The 22,535-nt window shown below is 34.2% G+C and overlaps 1 protein-coding gene across 2 annotated transcripts; it reads left to right on the top strand.

Moving 5' to 3' along the window:
- Positions 1 to 1,676: 1,676 nt before the first annotated feature.
- On the top strand, positions 1,677 to 22,458 carry LOC141677682 (actin-related protein 9). Of its 2 annotated transcripts, none has more exons than XR_012557504.1 (20): positions 1,677 to 1,821; positions 1,895 to 1,967; positions 2,060 to 2,178; positions 2,266 to 2,325; positions 2,653 to 2,718; positions 3,823 to 3,925; positions 5,219 to 5,427; positions 5,501 to 5,621; positions 13,803 to 13,867; positions 14,411 to 14,500; positions 15,315 to 15,365; positions 15,764 to 15,895; positions 16,724 to 16,813; positions 17,324 to 17,394; positions 17,489 to 17,688; positions 17,770 to 17,813; positions 17,893 to 17,942; positions 19,430 to 19,481; positions 21,195 to 21,240; positions 21,408 to 21,458. XR_012557504.1 is itself a non-coding variant. In XM_074483718.1 (20 exons), the coding sequence occupies exons 1-20, from the start codon at positions 1,819 to 1,821 to the stop codon at positions 22,234 to 22,236; spliced, it is 1,788 nt and encodes a 595-aa protein (XP_074339819.1). In that variant the 5' UTR covers positions 1,677 to 1,818; the 3' UTR covers positions 22,237 to 22,458. The 2 variants fall into 2 exon arrangements, 1 of the variants encoding a protein (XP_074339819.1); XM_074483718.1 differs by lacking the exon at positions 19,430 to 19,481 and adding an exon at positions 22,093 to 22,458.
- Positions 22,459 to 22,535: the final 77 nt, after the last annotated feature.

Here is a 22,535-nt window from a genome sequence, read left to right as displayed (position 1 = left end):
TTCATGCTCTTAGATTTAAGAATTCACTGAGTGATTACTTTTTCTTTAGAAGAAGTAATAAAATATTTTTGAAGTTCGACTCTCTCACTCCTTATACCCCCTATAAAGTCTATTCTCAAACTATTTAAATAACTTATCAAATTCATTTAAAGCATAATGTTTAGTGCGCATAAATAATATTTGTGTAAATTTAATATCATTTATAATTACAACATTATATTTTCTTTTATCTCCAAGGCTCTTTCTTATAAAATTTTGGACCAAATAAATACTAGTGCGGAAGCTCTCATGAGATAATGAATATGAACGTTTCTTTATAATACTCCATAGTTTATAATCTGTCCAAGTGAAAAATATCTTGTCGTAATACATGAGGTATTGTTTAAGGGAAAGTTTTCTACTATTTTCTAATTAATATTTTTTATAAGCGTGTTATTTTATTTTATTTTTTATTTCAAAACAAACTTTTATTACGTCTCGGGGCAAATATTTAATATTCAGTTTTTGTTCTATCCGTCTGCACAAATTTGGTGAACGTTTCAAATTAAATTATTCTAACTAATTGAACGTGATTATTGAATTTAAGAACGTTGCAATTATGTTTGTTAATTCCAATTCTGTAATTAGTTTATAATTTAATTATAAATAATTTTCACAATTTAATTATGTTTAATTTTTTCAAAATCGTATTAGATTATTTGAAAAAGAAGAAGTTATATTGATTAATTAATTTATAAAAATTAATAAATAGGTTTTTTAAACAAAGAGCTCACAACTTTGAGGGGTGGTTACCCTAAATGTCACTTTGAGGTTAAAAATTGTCCCAAATATTAATTCTTAAAATAATGGCCCTAAATATCATCTCAAAACGGTACATAATATAACGTTTATGCAAAACACCCAAAACGGAATTTCGTCTACCGTTTTAGCACTTTGATTTTTTTTATATATGGGCAAACGGAACTTCGTGTACCGTTTTATCACTTTAATTTTTTTTATATGGACAAAACGTTAGATAAAACAGCTTTTTGGTACAAATGTATCAAAACGCCATATAAAATAACGTTTTTACCTTTATTTTTTTAAAAAAATAATAAACAAACACACTATATCTTGTAAATTATTAAATCATAAATTAATAAAAAAATATTTTAAATTATTTTCTAAAAACCAAAAGGGGATTGTTGGCCCTAAACCCTAGATTAAATTAGGGTTTAGGCTCTAGATTTTAGGGTCTAAAGGCCGTAAACCCAAAACCCTAAATCGGTGTAACATTTATAATTTCTTTTTAAATATTCCTAAAATCCAAAAGGGGATTGGTTAACCCTAAATGTTAAAAATTGTTAAATTATGGTATCGTTTATAAATTCTAAAAATATTAAATAAATATAAATATTGAAAAACGTAACATTAAATGATGTTTTCGGACCCATAAGTAATATATCAAAACAAGCTTAAAATAAGAAAACAAAACAAAAAATTACAGAAAATACAAAACATGACTTGAAGTCATGTTGCTATATTATTAAAGTCATGTTGTTATATTATTAAAAAAAAATAAGAGGTAAAACGGAAGACGATATTTCATTTTGTATATATTAAAAAACGAAACATTATATAACGTTATTTAGTGATATCTAGGTTTTTCCTCCCGCAATTTGGATATTAGTAACTTAAATAGTGACAACCTCGGCCTTTGTTCCAACTTTGAACACATTGGTACCTGAACGGCTCGCCCCACCCTTCTTAGATTTTTTCCGGTTCTAAACCTTATTTTCACTCCACAATTCCAGTTTACCGGTGCCTCGATTTTTAATAATGGTAAGAAACTTAATCTCAAATTTTGTGAATTTTACTTGACAAAATTAAGTTAATCAATTCTGTTGTTTGATAGGATTACCTAAAAACAGTAATTCCATCTCAACTCTTTGCTGAACGTGGCTCCAATCTCGTTGTCATCAATCCCGGTAATCTCCCTAAACCCTAACTCTCTCTCTCTCTCTCTCTCGTGTTTTATAATGATGTCAAATTTTTAATCTTAATTAATTGATGTTGTTAGGCTCTGCAAATATTAGAATTGGACTAGCTCAACAGGACGCTCCTATTACTATTCCGCATTGTGTTGCTCGTCGTACTACCGGAGCTAACTTGACTCCCAAAAGAAATGTCCAGGATCAAGTTAGGCTTTATCCCTTCCTTTGCTGCTTTTCTTAATCGAGCTTTTTCAAATTGTTTTGTGGTTTACAGTTTATTTGTGGAATGTAGATGCTTAATTCTCAAGTTACAACCACTCAGCATATGGAGCGTGAGAAGGCATATGATGAGGTAAGTTAATGCATTCTTGTTTTTCGGCCTTGTCATTCTGTCTATTGTATTGAATTCTCTTGGTAACTAATGTTTTGTAGTTAAATGTTGAAGTGCTGTTTGTATAAGCAGTACTGCTAATAAACGATTGCAGTATATTACTTGTAGTTAACTTTAATTAAAAATGTTCACCTTAATTCGAAGTATGAGATACTTACGTTTCACTTTAAGAAGCCAAAATGTGGTTCTTATGGAACATATGTGTGTAATTTTATAATGAGTAATGAAATTGTGCTTATTTGCTTTATTAACTTTTCTGTTTTATGTTTTCTGAATTTATTTCTGCAGATTGCATCATTATTGAAGATTCCATTTCTAGATGAAGAGCTTGGAAATAACTCTATGCCGCGAAAGGTACAACTTGGTTAATGGTCAGAACTGATATGTGGTTAATGTTGCATATTTTGTTATCGTCACTACTTTTGTACAATGTGCTAGTTTTATTGGTTTACCAAAAATTTGTAGCGTCATTGGTTGTATACTTGTATGTATATAATTAAGTAGAGTTGTGTGACCAGAAAGACCCACTGAAGCTGAAGGGAAAAAAATTTCAAGGTAGCCGTTAGATGTGAAATGTTGTATGAGTCAGAATGTTGGGTTCTAAGGCAAATGTGTAAAAGTTAGAAGTGGCAGAAAACGAGAATGTTGCGATGGAATTTTGTTTGTACCATGTTGGATAGAATACTCAATGGTGTACGCCTATTTCAAAGAAATTGAAGGAGGTTATATTTCGGTGGTTTGGTCATATCTGCAGGAAGCAGAATTGGCTCGAGTTTGGAGGGTGGAAAATAAATCGGTTGAGAGCGTTAGGAGGAGAGGATGAACCAGTGAAGTTAAAGCTACTCATGAAGGCCCTAAATCTTGATGAGAACATTCTTAGATAAGAGTTTTAGTAAAGAATTCCTAGCACATCATATTAGAGTAGTTTATTTCTCAGTAGGGTTGGTTGAGAATTTTTGCATGAGGGAGTACTGGAGTTGGTGGCAGGAATTGGTCCTTAGTAGTTTAATGGTGCTTTAGGCCTTATAGTTCCTTAGGTCTGTTTTTATGTACCATATATTTGCACTTTTGCATGCTTTTGTGTCATTTTTCATTTGTAATCATCTATGTATTACTATTTCATTTTTTTTATTATAGTTTAGTGTTCTTTAAGTTGGGTTTTTTGTGGAAATGACCTCTCCCACCCTTACCATCTTACCGAGTAGATTTAAGGTTTGTGTGCATCTACCTTTTACGGGCCCCAGACCCTTCTATACGAGTAGGATACACAGGGGTGTTTGGCTTATTTTTTATTTTTTTTACACTATTGTGTGCTTTTTCCTTTGAGCCTAGATCGAACTATGACCAAATTTTTATATAATTATCATATATCAAGCTGTAATGTGAGACTAATAAGGCTTAGAAGGTACTTGTGATTTTTTATGCACTACTATTAAATTGATGAAAATTATGGCGCAGATGGGTCGTGTTGATGGAGCTGCTCCGCAGGGTAACAAAAAAGAGACCGCATATACTTGGACTGATGTACTTGAAAAAAATCCTGAACCATCTTCTGTGCTAGGTGAAGTTAATCTTTTGTAGTTCTTATAATTCTAATTCTTTTGTATACCTTATATTTTAATTTGATATTAAAAAATTAGAGAGAGTATTTATGTTTTTATATCAACCATAATCTGAACATCAGTTTGTCACGTTCGTAATTCATTTTGTATGCATTGCATTATAATTTTATAATGGACAAAAATGTTATGTTGCAACTCAGGGGCGGAGACAGGCAGGTCTAGTGGGTCATTGGACCCCACTTGTTTTAAAAAAAAAATCTATATTCATATACATAATATAAATAGTAGAGCATCAAACAAAATGGGGCCATATCAGGACATTTGGGGGGCGTCAGTAAAAAATAATCAAACTCATCCTTAAATTAGGAGAGATATCAAGTATCAGATCAACACACGCAAACTATCCTTAAATTTTGGACCCCCCTTGACTAGGAGCCTGGCTCCGCCTCTGTTGCAACTAGCAAATTGTGCACTGAGAGAGGTGCTATACTGTTAAAACAGAAATTACTTTACTATATCAGATATTTAATATTCTGGTTTTTAAGACTTTCATTGGCGCTTATGATTGAATGATTGAAAGAGAACCAGGTTTTCTCTTGAATTACTTTACACCAAAAATCTCTACTTTTGCAAATTCTTGGAAGTGTCACTACTCACTTGCCTTTCTGAATGTAAAACTTTAAAAGGACAGTCATTTTATCTTCCACTACTTCTTCACAGATTAGTGTTTATAGTTACAAAGAGTACATTTACCTAGTTTATAGTTAGTACGAGGTTCATCTTAACTTTGTTTTCGTTGTAATTTGTCCTATTACAATAGAACTGTTTATAAAATAAAATTATTTGTAGTACAAAAGAGCTGTAAACCAAGTCTTGCTTATGTCCTCTACTCCTCGTCATATAAAATATTTGTTATGAGTAAAAGAGCCAAGAGACAAGGGAAGAGATATCCACGAGGCTCTGAAACATGATATCAGAGATGTTTAAAGTGTTTGAAATTGATTCCAGTTGCAATCTAAGCAAGATTAATCATCTTAGATCAAGGGTTTGAGTCTCAATGGTGGTATATGTGGGTGAGCATCTAAATTTCTCTAATTGACCTTAACGAAAAAATGGGAAAAAAACTATCAATCATGTTTTTGTTTTGTAGCTATTACCGAAAGTATCATATATGGAAGTGCCTGACTAGAGATACCATATATTACATGCATTCTTTAATATAATTCATGTCGTATTTTGTGATGCTACTATGGAATTACTTGTATTAAAGTAATATTGCTTGAATGTTGCAGAAAGTTCTTCTGATAAAGGTGAAGCAAGTGCATCACCAGTACAGCTGGAAAATGCTACTATTAGCGAGGTTCATCCAAGTGAACGGATGTACAGAGAATGTATTTATGGTGAAGAAGCTTTAAAAATATCACCCACTGAACCATATTGCCTACGCCGTCCAATTCGCAGGGGTCATCTTAATATATCTCAATACTATCCTATGCAGCAGGTAATGTTAGTTTGTTCCTACTATATTTTCTTGCTTGGAATTAAGATTGATGTACAATTTTATAATCAAATAGGTACTTGAAGATCTTCATGCTATCTGGGACTGGATATTAGTTGAGAAACTGCATATTCCTCAAAATGAGAGACACATGTATTCTGCTATGCTTGTAGTGCCAGAAACCTTTGACAATCGCGGTAATCACATGGTTATTGTTCTCACTACCTTCTAAAGCCTCTATTATATATTATCTCCCAATTTTAACCATGTACTTTAAAGATCTCTACCTCTCATTTTTGGAGTCATAAAAACCTTCTGAGATAAAATGACTAATTTTTTCATTAGTCAGTACTTTGGCAGTTAGATGAAATATGGCATTGTATTGTTGTATACTCACTCTGTCCAGTTTTATGGAGCCTCTTTCCATAGACGTATTTACGTATACTTTCAGAGCTAATATAATTGTCACTGTTAATTTCCTAGGTTAGAAGAAGGGATCATTTAAAGTATAAGTAACAGACTATTGGTAATAAATTGTATTGCTTTTAAAAGGTGACCAATTATTTTGGGCATCCATGAATTGTAGGCCATGCTTAAAATGGGATAAAGGATAGAATGTTGAAAAACATTCATTCGACTATTTTGCAGTTTTATAATAGTTTATAGCAGAGTATCTAAAGCTGCTCTATAGATTCTCGCTGCAGAACCTCTGCTGTACAGTAAATTACCAGTTACCAGGCTTTATGCTTTACATTATTTTGCCTTCCTATTAGTAAATCTGTGCATTCTCTTACAGTTTTTGTTAGGTCCCAATGTGTTTGTAGAAGGGGGGTTGAATACAAACAGTACCAAATAATCGAATTAAATGCGGAATAAAAAATGTGAAACAAAATTCAAGTTAAATAAAAATATTATTAAACTTGAAAGGTGTTACAACAACTGTATCGATTACAAGGAATTAATCTCAAATTAATTATCACAAATTTAGAATAAATTCGACATGAACTTTTTCTATTTTTGCAATAATTAGAATCAAATGTTAAACGCGATTTGAGATTAAGTTCTAGGGATTTTGATCCGCTAGATTGTTACACAAGAACAAGATAAATAATTCTAGTGGTTTGGATTTAACATTAACAAACTAGAATTTTGATCTTGATGTAAGCAGAGAAGAAAATAAAATGTTTCAAGGCGGCTGCTTTCTTTTTTTTGTTCTTGAATGAGTTCTTGTTTTTGAGTTGCTGCTTCTCTGCTTCTTTTTAATCAACAACCGAATGGAATTGAATTGGCATGACAATCCTATAGCTGGCAAGACTTTCGGTAGGACAATTGATTGAACTAGCAAGACAATCTGAATGAACTAGCATGACAATCAGAATGAACTAGCAAGACAATCCTTCTCCTAGTGTAACTTTCGGTGAGACTATTGAAAATGGCCTAGCATGACAATCGGTATGACAATCCTGATTGTCATGCTAGTTCATTTTCAATTGTCTTGCTGATTTAATGCAGATTTTAATCCAATTTAAATTCTGAAAATTCCTAAAATTAATTCAGAATTAATTAATCAATTAGTTCAATTAATAAATAAATTATTCTTCGCAGATATAATTTATTTTCTTAATTAAATTAGATGACTTAATTAATTAATAGAGAATTAATTCTAGTCTTGAGCAGCAACCATTCTTCTACAAATCTTCTGAAAATCACTGAAAATTATGAATCAATTCCACCACTTCAACGTTGACACTCGATGTACTGTCTGGTTCATGAGTGACTAACTTCCGTGACGTTTCTTCATGTCTTGACTTTGACGCTTTGATTTCTTCAGATTAAATCCTTGTAATTAATGATACTCTGACGAGATCTCTGTCACTTGATTAAATCCACGATCTTGATTTATATCACTGAGGCATGATCAACTTCTTGAACTTCTTCCAGTGAATTAACTCCTCAAGTCTGTAGATGAACCTTGTTTCTGAATCCTTTGACAGATATTACTTTGCGAGATCTCTCTGACGGTCGATCCACTATTTACTTATTACATTCTGATTTGAGTTGAGTTGAATCCTCGAATATACAAATAGGCTATGACATATGACTTACAATCTCCCCCTATTTGTTTGTTAGACAATAACACACAAATACCTAGAGGATAACTCAACTAACAAATAAGAAAAAGATATAAACATACATGCAAAGTAAATAGTAGAAAAGTTCTGGACTAGATTTAACATTTTCCAGATTCCAAGTAGATGTTCCTCTAGACTGAACATATCTTCAAGTAGTTCCATCTTCATTTGTACAACCACATTTCCTGTTGAGAAGCTCATATCTCTTGCTTCTCCCCCTATGAGAATCAACTGATTAAAGAAGATCACCTTCGTTTTACCACCTCTCCCGTACAATAGGATCCGCAGATAAAAACCAATGGTACTCCCCTAACAGCTTCTTCCCTTACTAGGAAATCACCTTGTGTTTACCACCTCTCCCATACAATAGGATCCGTAGTTAAAAACAACAATGGTGTGGTGTAGTGTACATATAGGATCTTTTTCTTCCTCCCTGCTATTTCTCCCCCTTAGTTGAGGAATCCTCCAAACTATTACTTAAGCTTTTATCTCCCCCTTAAAGAAGGAATGTATGCCGTCGTCTGAAGGAGTTCTCATATTCACTTGGTTGGAAAAGAAATAACAAGCAGTTTCTCTTTCTTCCTCACTGTGAGTGTGTGATTCTGTTTAGTGTACCTCACATGAGTTTCACTCTTCTCTCCACTCGTGTTTACACTCATTCTCACAAGTGTATCACTCTTCTCTCATAGCTCCATAATCCAGCTGTACCTGCAAGGAAAATCACCTTAGTCATCCTTAAGGAGGTCACAGGTGGTGCAATGGGAGTTCACAATTCCCCATCCTTGTTAAACTCGTCAGATGAATCTGAGTCATAATCTACAAGTTGCTAGTTTCCCTTTTAGGGTTCCAGATTTGAATTCTGGGAAGGTAAACAATGATTCAACGAATTTAGCATAACGATCAAGGTTCCCTTCTAATGTCTGTGAAGACATTTCCTTGTGACTCATCAGGTAATATCTGAATCATTGTCAACAAGTTGCCGATCTGCGCCTATGTCAGATCCACTATCCGCAGATGCATCCAGGGGATTTAAGCCTGGGGAGGTAGACACTGACCACTGACATATGGCTTTTGGATCAGTATCCTCTCCTAACACCTGTAAAGGCAATTGGTCCACTAACGAACCTTGAACAATCGAATCTGACCTTAAAATGGTCGAAACTCTTGTTTCCGTCAACTCATCCTTTGTGTGTGTAACCTCTCCTTGTGCATCAAGAATTGTTTATGTTTGAAGTGGTGACACTACATCGGATACCTTGGCCGACAGGCAAAATTCAATAGACTCACCCTGTTGAGAGAATGAATCTAGTAACTGTTTTTGTGCCTTTTCAGCCATTACATCTTTTTGAGAAGATGTATGGGGGCTAGCAGTTGTCTTGGTTTAAATACTATTCATCTATGTAGGAGACAGAGCTACTGGGTTGACTACAGAACCTTTCTTATGTGGTGCACTAGGCACTATCTCCCTCACGCTCATTCATACTACATTTAGTGGTAAGAGAGTGTTGGTTGGTTCTGTTTTTGTGTTTGTCTTTACAGTCTGGGATAGACGTTGTGGGTTTTCAACCTCATGACTGTTAATGAAAGAAAGTCATTGGAGACTGAACCTGTAACACAGAACATATGGTGATAGAGAGAAAATGATTTACAATAGTGATTTCAAAAGATTTTACACGAAATAAGAAATCACTAATGTAGAAAGAAGTTTGATTTTGTTTTTCAATATGAATGAGTTTTTGATAAAACATTGATCACTTAGGGTAAAGTCTAGGTAATTCTCATTCATGTCAAAAGCTTACAAATATCTGCAACATAATGTTAACAAGATATCATTGACCGATACTTGTCAAGTACTTTAGATACTAATTGTTATGTTGCATAAGCAATATACCACTGCACATATAAAACAATATGATTGTGCCTATTGATAAGATAGTTATTAATATGACGACTCTACTTATTCATATAAAATTATAACTTCTGTTAGAGTGCCATACCATGTCCTTGATGATTGCTTGAGCAGTATACTAGTTCATACCAACCTGAAGTGAGATTGTGAAGAAGAGATTGCATAGTCCAATAGATATGCAGCTGCAAAGTCCATGAACTGTGGTGCACTGACTTCCTCTTTTGACTCACCAAACAGGAGTACACTTGTACACATCTTACTAGAGTACAATTCCAAGTGTAATGTGCAGCAGGTGTCTGATATGTCGTAATATTCTCAAGTCTCGTCACTGGTGCTATATGTTAGATACTGCTTCCTGATAATAACCTAGCACAATATACAAAATTACAATGATAACATTCCCAGCTTGCAAATAGCCATATCCCTCAGATAAACCTTTGCTGTTATCTCCAAAGGTAACCATGGGGCCAGCTTTATCAATCCACATTTGATAGCAGGGCTCTATCTCCGGTCATATGTCTTGATGATCCACTGTCAAGAATCCACACTACCGGTTACACCTGTTTAATGCCCTGCACTACAAATGGATTAGACCTTCTTCGGAACCCAAACTTGGTTGGGCCCGGCATACTTGTAGAACTGTCCTTTGTCAGGCAAAACAACATTTTTAATTTTAATTGCCTCAACTTTCTCAATGACTGAACATTTGACCTTGTAAACAGCGTTAACAAATTTCTGCTTAAGCTTAGGCACAAATGTCTCCTTTCTAGCCTTAGAAGGACTAGCAGTCTTAGACCTATCATGCTTCTTGTTATTCACATGCTGACGAGGAGTAGTCTTATCATTAGACACATGCTTACCATTAAAATAAGCATACATCATATTAAAAGCACAAAACATACAATTAGCAACACCACATGCTTTATGAGAGTGATTAACAGCAGGCAATTTATGCATGGTAGACATGGCATTATTGTTATCCAACTCATGTGTGTCTGAGTTAGTCTCAGTTGCTTTCACAACTTTGACCGGAACTTTCGACTCACTTGACTTGGAAACAATCTTCTCATTAGCATGATCCTCAGCACGTATTTCTTCTTGAATAACAGAAGAGGTCGCATCAAATGGTTCAACAATTGATGCTTTATAGAGGGGTTCATCAACACCCTTAAGCACATGTGGTACTTCCCTCCCTTTAGCACATACATGAGGAGGGGAGTTTATGCCTAATTCTCCAATAGCAGCATTGTAATCATAACCTATTCCAGATGTTTGATTAACAGCTTGCTTACTGTAGAACTCTTTAGCCTTCGAACAAGAATTGAAGTAGGCTCTAACCTTAGTCTCAAGACCGGTGATCTTGTCTTTGAGAATAGTTTCGAGTTTTCTATAACAGTCAACTCTATTCTCTAGAAAAGATACCTGTTCTTTTAATTTGTCTTGATTAATGTGCACAAGTCTTAATTCATTGACCTCTTTCTCAAGGTCTGTGATCTGTAAACTTAACAGTTCATTATCACGACGTGCACAATCTAAGTTACCTCTTAGATGATAAACCATTTCAGCATCAGAAAGTTTTACCTCTTTTCTTGACGATGAAGCTTTTCCATCAATAGCCATAAGAGCAAGATTTCCTTCTTCTTCATCTTCACTATCAGTATCATCCCAGCTTCTTCCCTTTGCCAGATAAGCCTTTCAGAGTTCTTTCTTACTTGCTTTGGCTTCCTACATTCTGTGGCAAAGTGTCCCAACTCATTGCAGTTATAGCATTTAATGGTGCTCCGATCAACCATCCCTGTTTTGTACCCACCACTGCTGGTGTTAGAGGATGAAGATCCACCTTTCTGGAATTTGTTGTAGTTGGACTTGTACTTAAGCTTGGGATTCCTCCTGAATCTGACATGGGAGAATCTCTTGACAATTTGGGCCATTGATTCATCTTCCAATTGCTCCAGCTCTTCCAAGGAATAAAAATCATCACTTGATTGATTTGTAGTAGGAGGATCATATTCTGCTACTAACTCATTTTCCTCACCCTTGGAAAACCGTACCATTCTTTCTAACTGTTGAGATTGTTGTTGTTGTTGACCTTCAGCTACAAGTGCATTAGATGTGCTGACCATTCTATCCTTCCCGTAGACTTCCTTTTGTTGAATCTGCTCCAACTCATTGGTTTTTAACACTCCATAGAGCCTGTCCAAAGAAATCTCACTCAGATCTCTAGCTTCTCTAATGGCAGTGATTCTATGTTCAAGATGAGCTGGCAGTGTTAAAAGGAACTTTTTGTTGACCTCCCTGATTGAATAATACTTTCCATTGATGTTCAGGTTGTTGATCAACGCATTGTACCTCTCAAACACTTCAGTAATTCCTTCTCCTAGATTTGATTTGAAATGTTCATATTCAGAGGTTAGGATTTCCAACTTGTTCTCCCTAACTTCCTCTGTGCCTTCATTAATCACCTCAATAGTTTCCCACATGTGTTTGGAATTTTTACAGTTCATCACATGTCTGTTCATCAAGGGATCAAGGGAATCAATTAATATTAATTGAAGGCTGGCATCCAAGGAGGCTTCTTCCTTCTCAGCAGGAGTAAAATCTTCAGGCTCTTTTGGATAGGTTCTAGCTTCAGTAGTCACCACACCATCTATTATTACCTCCGGTTCAATAACCATCGGAGTTTTTATACCCTTCTTTAACAAGTTTGAATATTTGGGATTTGCAACTTGTAAGAATAATAGCATCTTCTTCTTCCACATGATATAATTCTCTTTATCAAATTGTGGAATTTTAACGGTTCCAACTTTATGTGAAGTCATTATGAATTTTTGAATAAATAAAAATTCAAGGAGTTGAAAAATCACAAAAGTCTAGGATCTTGATTTGTTCGTTAATCAGAAGGCTCTGATACCAATTGTTAGGTCCCAATGTGTTTGTAGAAGGGGGGTTGAATACAAACAGTACCAAATAATCGAATTAAATGCGGAATAAAAAATGTGAAACAAAATTCAAGTTAAATAAAAATATTATTAAACTTGAAAGGTGTTACAACAACTGTATCGATTACAAGGAATTAATCTCAAATTAATTATCACAAATTTAGAATAAATTCGACATGAACATTTTCTATTTTTGCAATAATTAGAATCAAATGCTAAACGCGATTTGAGATTAAGTTCTAGGGATTTTGATCCGCTAGATTGTTACACAAGAACAAGATAAATAATTCTAGTGGTTTGGATTTAACATTAACAAACTAGAATTTTGATCTTGATGTAAGCAGAGAAGAAAATAAAATGTTTCAAGGCGGCTGCTTTTTTTTTTTTTGTTCTTGAATGAGTTCTTGTTTTTGAGTTGCTGCTTCTCTGCTTCTTTTTAATCAACAACCGAATGAAATTGAATTGGCATGACAATCCTATAGCTGGCAAGACTTTCGGTAGGACAATTGATTGAACTAGCAAGACAATCTGAATGAACTAGCATGACAATCAGAATGAACTAGCAAGACAATCCTTCTCCTAGTGTAACTTTCGGTGAGACTATTGAAAATGGCCTAGCATGACAATCGGTATGACAATCCTGATTGTCATGCTAGTTCATTTTCAATTGTCTTGCTGATTTAATGCAGATTTTAATCCAATTTAAATTCTGAAAATTCCTAAAATTAATTCAGAATTAATTAATCAATTAGTTCAATTAATAAATAAATTATTCTTCGCAGATATAATTTATTTTCTTAATTAAATTAGATGACTTAATTAATTAATAGAGAATTAATTCTAGTCTTGAGCAGCAACCATTCTTCTACAAATCTTCTGAAAATCACTGAAAATTATGAATCAATTCCACCACTTCAACGTTGACACTCGATGTACTGTCTGGTTCATGAGTGACTAACTTCCGTGACGTTTCTTCATGTCTTGACTTTGACGCTTTGATTTTCTTCAGATTAAATCCTTGTAATTAATGATACTCTGACGAGATCTCTGTCACTTGATTAAATCCACGATCTTGATTTATATCACTGAGGCATGATCAACTTCTTGAACTTCTTCCAGTGAATTAACTCCTCAAGTCTGTAGATGAACCTTGTTTCTGAATCCTTTGACAGATATTACTTTGCGAGATCTCTCTGACGGTCGATCCACTATTTACTTATTACATTCTGATTTGAGTTGAGTTGAATCCTCGAATATACAAATAGGCTATGACATATGACTTACAGTTTTCTATGTGAAGCTTCTCCAATATTGTATGCTATATGATGTAGTGAGTTCATTACTATGCACATTTTCATTTACATAATAACAATTGCTTAACTTTTTTCTGGTGCTTAGAAGTAAAGGAGTTGTTGTCTATTGTACTACGGGACTTGCGCTTCAGCACAGGGGTAGTTCACCAGGTTGGAATAGTTCCTTCAGTTGTCTAATATATCTTCGTCTCTGTATCTTATGCACAAAAAGGTTCTATTATATAAATAAGTTTCATTTAAAGACTAAATACTGACCTTTGTAGTCATACTAGATGTGTGCATTGCTTGTATGATCATTACTCATTAGTGCTTTAAGATAACATCTTTTCTGTTGTCGAAATTATGGATTTTTTTATTGCTTTTCTGGTAAGACCGTGATCAGTACAATTTAGCAGCTGAATAACGATCATATTAATCATGTAAACAAGTTATGCAGATTAATATGAAATAGTTCAGACTACAGATGCATAGGGGTATATACTCCTTGAGACCTTATTGTTCACCTACCAACCCTTGTTATTTCCATGAATATATACCATGCTGTAGTACTGTTGTATTTTGAAAAAGTTCTTTATATAAACATACATGGATATAATCTTTCCTGATCTCCTTGTTAAATTTATTGTTCCATATGTTTTGTGATATGTTTATGCTCTTTTAATAAATGTTATTATTGTGAACCGCTTGACCCAGGAAGGTCTTGCTGCTGTATTTGGGCATGGGTTATCAACGGCATGTGTTGTGAGTATGGGTGCTCAGGTGACTTCAGTTATCTGTGTCGAGGTAAGATAAAATTATTGTTCTAAATACTTGTTCTTCAAATTCCTTGTGGACTTCTACAAGGTTTCTGATAGGTAAAGATGGAAATTCGAATTTGGTTCATGTTTGCTGAATTCATTTTAGAATAAAACTTCTGCAGTCCACAATCATAATTTCTTGCTGACTTCATTCTAAAATAAACTTCTGCAATCTGCAGTCCACAATCACAATTTCTGACATATACAATCAGCATTCAGCACTGTTAACACCACGTTAATTAGTATAATCTATGTTACTTGGACTCTTTCATTTTACCTTCAAGTACCTGTGTCGGACCCTCCACACCGAAACATGGACACTCGGGTTTCGACACTTATTATAGGCCAAAAACATGTATATTTTTTAAATGTTTCCGAGTCCGATACTTGGACTCGTGTCCATGTCGGACACTTTTGACCGAGTCCGAGTAACATAGAGTATAATCATGTATTCACATTCATACTAGGTATTGATATCGCTGTCACACTTTTATACAGAGACACAACCAGTTAAACATAAAAGTGGTACCTGACTTGTTTGATGTATCCCCCAGTAACTTGTAATAGGGAGTAGGGAGTAGGGACCATATTGATAATGTCAGTATTATTTACCTTTTATATGTCATTGCTGGTACACATATTTACAGTACATCCTTGTTGCTTAACAAAATTTGTCTTATATAGATAACAAAATGAATAAAGTTTGGTAAGTATTGAGAATTTCAAACATGATAGGCCCACCAACATTTCAGTTTGTAGATTAATCTTCCGTCTCATTATTATATAATATTCCTTTTCAGGATGGAGTTGCTCTGCCTAATACACAAATGATCTTAAATTATGGTGGAGAGGTGAATTATTTTTTCTTTGTTCTTCAGCCTCGTCACATCACTATTGTTTTATTAGATAACACGAAATTATTTATTTATCTGTTGTCATAACATTTTCAATAGTAAATTTGATAGAAGTATCTGCAACTATCATTATCTCTTATTGGATAATTGAATGAGGCACTTAAATAATATCTAATTATGTCTGTTCACTAAAGTATCTGTAAATAGCATATTCTCTTATTTAATAACTGATCGAGGCATGTACTAAATTTTAATGGAATCAGTGCACTAAATTAGATTTGTTTCCTCCCCCCTCCACCTCTATTTTTAAAGTTCATTTCTTTCCTCAGTTTCTTTGTCAAGCATTTAATATTTGTGAGCGTGACTGAATATATATAACAATTGCACTTTTTAAGGATATATCAAGATGCCTTCTCTGGACTCAGAGACATCATCAGTCATGGCCACCCATTCGTACTGACACTCTCATGAAGCCTGTAGATTTGTTGATGTTGAACAGACTTAAAGAGTCCTATTGTGAGATCAGGGTGAGTATGACTTGATTACTCCTTTATATTATTGTTGAATCAGCCTTGCAGATATATTTTGGTTATTTTATGAGCAATTTCCAAACTTGTGCATTTGAAGAATCTTGAAGGAAAACTTAGTAATCGGATCTATTTTAGGCAAACTTTAATAGAATCAGAGGGTTTTTTAATGGGCATTACAAATTGTTGTATATGAACTCTGTTGCTAATAGTTCTCTTGTAGTAAAATAGAAATTATAAACACGACACCTGTACATATTTATTTATGTGTCTGCACCATAACATATAAAAATATTTTTTGTTACTACAGCAGTAAGTAAGTTTATACAGATCCTTTAATTCAAATGAAGCGTGAAGCCTGGAATACCACAATAACAGGGTGGCCGAGTGGCTCCCTCATATAGCCTTCACAAAACCCACAAGGGGTAATAAGTGTAAACCCACTAGGAGTCAATCCGAACACAAAACACACAAACCAGCACTCATCTCTGAGCCAATGCATGAATGAAAGCCTGAATAATCTTGCGAGATGAATTATGAACTACGCTAATCAAGGGAAACCCGCTGCAACATTTAATTGTTGATAATGGGTGTTGAACCCTCAACCTGTTAATACTCAAGCATTCCCATTTGCAAGACCACCCCTCAAAAGTGCACACCTTTGTATTATTTAGTTTTAAGCTGCCTTGAAACTTTTATCCCTAATATCATTTTTTTCACTGGGAAAACCTTCTGATAATGTTTCGTAAATTGGATTGGTTTGGTAGATGGTAGCTATCACCCTGTTATGGATGTGTAGATATAATTATTTTGTTCTTTTTTCTGCAGGAAGGGGAGGTTGAAGCTGTTTCTACAGTTCATTCATATGAAGATGGCATGCCAGCTGGGTCGCACAAGACGAAACTAACTGCCCTTAATGTATATACATACTTTTAATATAATTTATTGGTTTAATGTTAAGTTAACTAATGTTTGTGTTGTACCTACTGAATTTGACATGATGAATTACTTTTTAAGATGTATGCTTCTGGAGACACTATGAACCTTCTGAGTTCTGTTAACTAAAGTCGAATATATATTGATTAACTAACCAAGTGCGACAATACTCAAAACTGTCCATCTTATATATGCTGAACCATTTTAACAGAATAAGAAAAGTTAAATTATTTGCTACTCTGCTACTGTTATTCTCCCTCTTTCACCGGTGTTTTTCATTGTCATATCCTGTTTCTTTAGTATCGCATTATTATATATTAATGTACTTTCCATTGGATGACCATCTGTGTGTATCAGGTAAATCTTGGTAATATATTGTATGTTACCTTTGCATTGTAAGTGCTAATGCTTATTGTAATATTTCATATAATCATTGCATTGGAATGTATTTAGTATACAGTGTTAACATAATGCATGATAATTTATGTATAGGTTGCCCCTATGGGTCTGTTCTACCCAACGCTTTTAGTTCCAGATGTGTATCCTTCGCCACCACGGTCTTGGTAAGTGATTATCTTCACTTATTTCATTGTTGCTATCATTCACTTTAATTGTTGAAAATGAATAGCCTTTTTTATACTAATGATTTTACTTTAGGTTTGGTGATCACGAGGATATGCTGGAAGACACATGGCATATGGAGTTTCCCAGGAGAACAGACATGTCAGATGGATTTTACCCTGGTGTAAGTGGTGGAATGCCTATGTGGGATAGCTTCCCCATATTTCAAAACAAATCCAAGAAGGAATATAAATTTGGTCTGGCAGATGCTATCTCCAAAAGCATTCTTTCTGCTGGTACTTGAAACATCTGATATTTTCAACAGTGTTCCAAAGTAATTTACAGATCTAACGAATCTATATGATTTAAAACTGCAGGGCGCATAGACCTTCAGAGAAGATTGTTCTGTAGCATGCAACTGGTGAGTTTTAGCTGCACGCAAGTATGTGAATATAAAATTTTAGTAGCTAACAGAAATTATCTTTTTTTGGTGCTTTTAGATTGGTGGAGTGGCTTTAACAAATGGTCTTATTTCTGCTGTAGAGGAAAGGTGTGTTTTAACTCCCATTCCTTTCAATTTTGAATTTATAAATGCACTTTTATCAAAATTTTTTTATAGAAATTGATGCAAAATGCAGCAAGTAGTAGTGACATGTCAAGACTTCTATCAGAGTACCATCAAAGTAAAATTGATTCCTGGAACATTAGCTTTCCTACAAAGCATAGAAATTTAGCATCTGAGAAATGTCGTGTGCCTGGCTTCTTCCTCTTTTATGAAATATAAGTTAAATCCTAGTGCAGGTGGTTCTAATAGCCACTGATGTTTTCGAAGACTTGCCAAATTTTCTTGTCTAAATTAATTTGGTACAATTAAAAAAGAATTAACAGATGTTTTCACACATGAAATTATAGTATAGTATTTGTATAATTTATGAAATCACTAAAGCAATAACTACATCGACAAACTCGTCTTCTGTCATATTAATTATTAATCACTAACCGAAATGCCAGGTGTACCAACAGAAGTTTTAGATCTGCTTGGCCCACACCTATGTCACACTTTGATATGTAAGCAAGCGTCTATATCATGATTATATACAATGTATACCTTCTCCTCTGTAAAACCTAATTCTGCCTCTTCATCCTTGATAAACCCCAGCTTTTAACTTTTGTATTTACTTTTAGTTAGCTAAGCAGTATGACTAAAAAAATTGGACTTGTGATGGATTGGTATAAATTGTAGGCTGCTCTGCCAATATACATTTGTGCGCATTAGCACCAAGCATGGTAAATCATATACCAAACAAAGAATTAATAAATTTAGTGTGCATGTTACGCCGGCTACAACTACTAATTGATAGGCGTAATATATTGTACCTTGCTGTAAAGTTCTTGGCCAATTAAAATCAAGAAGTTCACCATAAAAATTTGGAATGCACTTGATGATTGTTCTTCGAATAGGTACCGTAGCACTAACTTTTAAGCATTGGGACCAGAATAAGATTTGTTTTCTTATGTCTGGCTACATATTTAGTCCATGTTTCATAAACAATCTTGTCAACCTCTTTTTTGGAGGAATGGTGAAGACAGCTTTGTTTTAACAGAGGATCACGTTGGTAATTGTTTTGTTCTTAAATAAAGGTTTGAAAAGGGATTAAGGTTTTTATATCAGTATATAATTATAATAAATACGTTAGATTATATATCCACGTGTGACCGTGTCGTATCTTTCGTGGTTGTGGGTTTTTAAACTAGATCAGCAAAACTATTATGGTGATTGGCTAAGCAACAAAATCAGAATATTATCCTTGCAACACCCGTTTGAGCTCTAGTTGTCTTATTTTTTCCTAAAGATTTTTGTAGTACTCATATCTTTCTTAAGGGAAGAACCGATACCTTTCATTAAGCTGTGTATTCAAGTCCAACTCACGTCGAGAACCGATATCATCAGACTTTTAAAAAATGCACTATTTTTTATACAATTTCTTAGACATCAGACACTCAGAAGTCTCTCTGTGGACATTTGTATTACTACAGGTCCATTATATCAGAAGATTAACAATCGGGAATTGTTTTCTTGAGATGTGAGGTATATGGCCATTAAATAGATTTTATTCATCCCTCATTTATATTCACCTGTTTATCCCTCAGACCTTTCTTTCTATATGATATTCTATGGAAATTATCTAGCAATGGTATGTTTAGTTTTTGTTTGTTGATCAATGCAACTTTTTCATGTCAAAAAAACAAGACCAATGCAACTTTTGAAATGTCCTACAATCACACTACAACCCTGTTAGGCTTAAATTAAAAATATTTACTTGGGAGTATCACTTAAAGTGCAACTTATTCGCTTTAGGTGAAAAGTGGTATTTCTAACTTTAAGTAGAATGTATCTTTTTGGGGGTGATGGCCCTATATAACCCAATTAAAAAAGAAGCTATCCTAAATGAACGCAAATCATGGCCCAATATGCCTCGAGGATACACTAAAGCGTGTGCAGCATCCGCCGGATACGTCGTATTTTCCGCCGCATCACCTAAAAGACTCTAGAATAGATTCGTATCTACTAATATAATGAACTAACTTCCGTATACGAAGTTGTACTCTCAACAAATTTTTTTATCACGTCCTTCATCTAGTTGTTATTTTTGCAAGGGTCTCCGATGTGTGTATGTGTTGAACCCTCGTTCATGTTTCCTGTTAAAGATTGAATGGGGTTTTTGGGGTTTTGGTGGAGAAGAGAGTGTAATTTTTTTGGTAAAAAAATATTTTTGTAGGAATTTTAGTAGTGCTGTACAAGCTGGGCAGCGACTTGTTTGATGGAATGCACTGAAGAGCACACAGTGTGTGGTGCATGCACCATCGTAGTATTGAAAGTATACTCAGACACTCATGTCTGTGTTTGTATGTTGGACTACCAAAAGTTTTTATAGACTTTTAAAGATATGTAACATCGTCTAACGTAACAGGAGGGTAGATAGGGCCAGAAAACTAACTTTGGGTATACAGGGCCATAGCTTATCAAAATCAGGTATTCTGGACCTTTTCTCTATGTTTGGCTAATCTTAAAGTGAATTAATAAAACATTTTGATAAAAAAAAGATAAACTTTATATTGTTTAACATAAAATAAAAGTATAGAACACGATTAAATACAAAAAATAAAACATGAGTTAAAAGTAGACTTAATTATATAGAGTTTGATGGGATAAGAGAAATAAGTTAAAAAAAATGTACCTCAAAGGTACTTCAATTTTTTGAACTAAAAGTAACTTTAAGTTCAAAAAATTAAGTGTATACAAACAGCCCCTGACTGACTTAAAGTGGGTTCTAAATTTTTTCAACCAACTCCAAACAACCCACATTTTCAGTCTTAATCGTAATATTTTCACTGATTTAAAGTGATCAAGTCATCTTAAGTTCCCCTTTGCATTTGTACCCTGTTATTAGGTTCTGCTGTCTTGTTGTGTCTGTAAATGTTTCTTGGCCTCTAGTTCTAACTTGGCTTCTTCAAGTTCTGAGACTGAAAGGGACGGGAATCTTAGTTTTAGTTGATCAACTTGCATTAACAAAATCCAGAAACATTAGGCAAAGGTGACTATGGAGTACCCAGTAATTGTCAGTCAATCTCATTTGTAGCTTTGTATTCTATGTATTTATAGCTTATTAGTCTCACTGAGAATAAGACAATACTAACCTACTTGAACCCTTCCACTACCCTTTACATGTATTGTCACCGGGGAATAATATAACCCCTTAACTTGTTTAGAAACGTGATTAATATATGATTTATGTCGCAGAGTCTTGCAAGCTATACCTTCAAATGAAGCAATTGATACTGTTGAGGTTAGTTTGCACTCATACCCTCTCTCATCTTCTCTGTCTCTTAACAACTTATTGAGTTTGATTATCTATTTCCTTGTTGAGTTATTGCTTAACAACTTATTTTATTTTATTTACTGTAAATATATACCTTGGCGGATATGTGAACAATTTGATATGTTTTTGGATAGGTTCTGCAATCAAGAACGGATCCATCATATGTGTCGTGGAAAGGCGGAGCGGTAAGCAACCCACTTCCTTTTACCAATAATTTATTTCATATGCTACATTTTATAATGTGCTTAGGTGTCTAATTTGGACTCGTAACCATATCTTAATTATTAGTAGTAAGTAATTCTAAAGGCATTACTATTGATGTTGGGCTCTGCAATCATTTACAGTGAGTAGTGACTTTTGGCGTTTCTAATGTGCCTCTTTCTTAAAAAGAAGTTGCAAGTTGGTTCTGTTGTTACTTCATCCTTAAATACGCGGCAGAATCATTGAACATCTGTGAAGCACGGGTGCGGGGATTCGTGGTGCGGGGATATGATGATTTGGAAAATTTAAAAATATGGGGATTCGGGTGCGGGGGGATACGGAAATTTAAAAATTAAAATATATATATATATATATATGTATATATTAAAAAGTCATTACCATGAATATTTACTATTGAATCTGGGTAATTTTTTTAAAAGAAATAAATTTGGTTCTTATTGATAAAAATTAATCACTTAAAATAAAAAAATTAAAGTTAAAAATCAATACAAATACAAGTGATTATCTAAAAGCTAAGAGATCTGCCGGAATGTATGAGCTCAGAGCTTCAACTTTTTGTGTTACTAATTGTCTGTGCATCTGTCTTGTCAATTGCAGATACTAGGTGTTCTTGACTTCAGTCGAGATGCTTGGATACATCGGGAGGACTGGATCAAAAATGGGATTCACCCTGGAAGTGGCAGAAAGTATAAGGACTCCTATTATCTTCAAGCACAAGTAATGTGTTACATGAATAATTAGAGGTGATCTCTTAGTTCCTTGTGAAAGTATTTACCGTTTACCATATTATTGTTGGTAAATAGCGGGGAAACCAAGTGTAGTGTAGTGTAGCGAGGATGGTTTATCAAACAGTGGGAAACCATGGAGATCATAGCATTGACTGTTAGTCTTGTTAAGTAACCTTCAAATATTTAATGAGTTGCCTACTTTAATATGATATGGTGCCTGATATATTTCGTAAAATACATCTTTTCACAAATGAAGCTAGCAACTGTTGATACAATGAAAGTGTAATGAAAATGCCCCCCAAAAAATTGTCA

Source organism: Apium graveolens, chromosome 8 (genome assembly GCF_009905375.1).
Source record: "Apium graveolens cultivar Ventura chromosome 8, ASM990537v1, whole genome shotgun sequence".
NCBI classification, from domain to species: domain Eukaryota; kingdom Viridiplantae; phylum Streptophyta; class Magnoliopsida; order Apiales; family Apiaceae; genus Apium; species Apium graveolens.
The sequence above is the reverse complement of the archived record's forward strand: the minus strand, read 5'-3'. Positions and strand labels throughout refer to the sequence as shown.

What these genes read in the sequence shown, in the direction of transcription:
- LOC141677682 (XM_074483718.1), top strand. An exon ending in GCACAGGGGTAGTTCACCAG is followed by an intron (nt 13,868 to 14,410) that starts GTTGGAATAGTT and finishes CGCTTGACCCAG; the next exon opens with GAAGGTCTTGCTGCTGTATT. An exon ending in TGTCGTGGAAAGGCGGAGCG is followed by an intron (nt 21,459 to 22,092) that starts GTAAGCAACCCA and finishes TGTCAATTGCAG; the next exon opens with ATACTAGGTGTTCTTGACTT.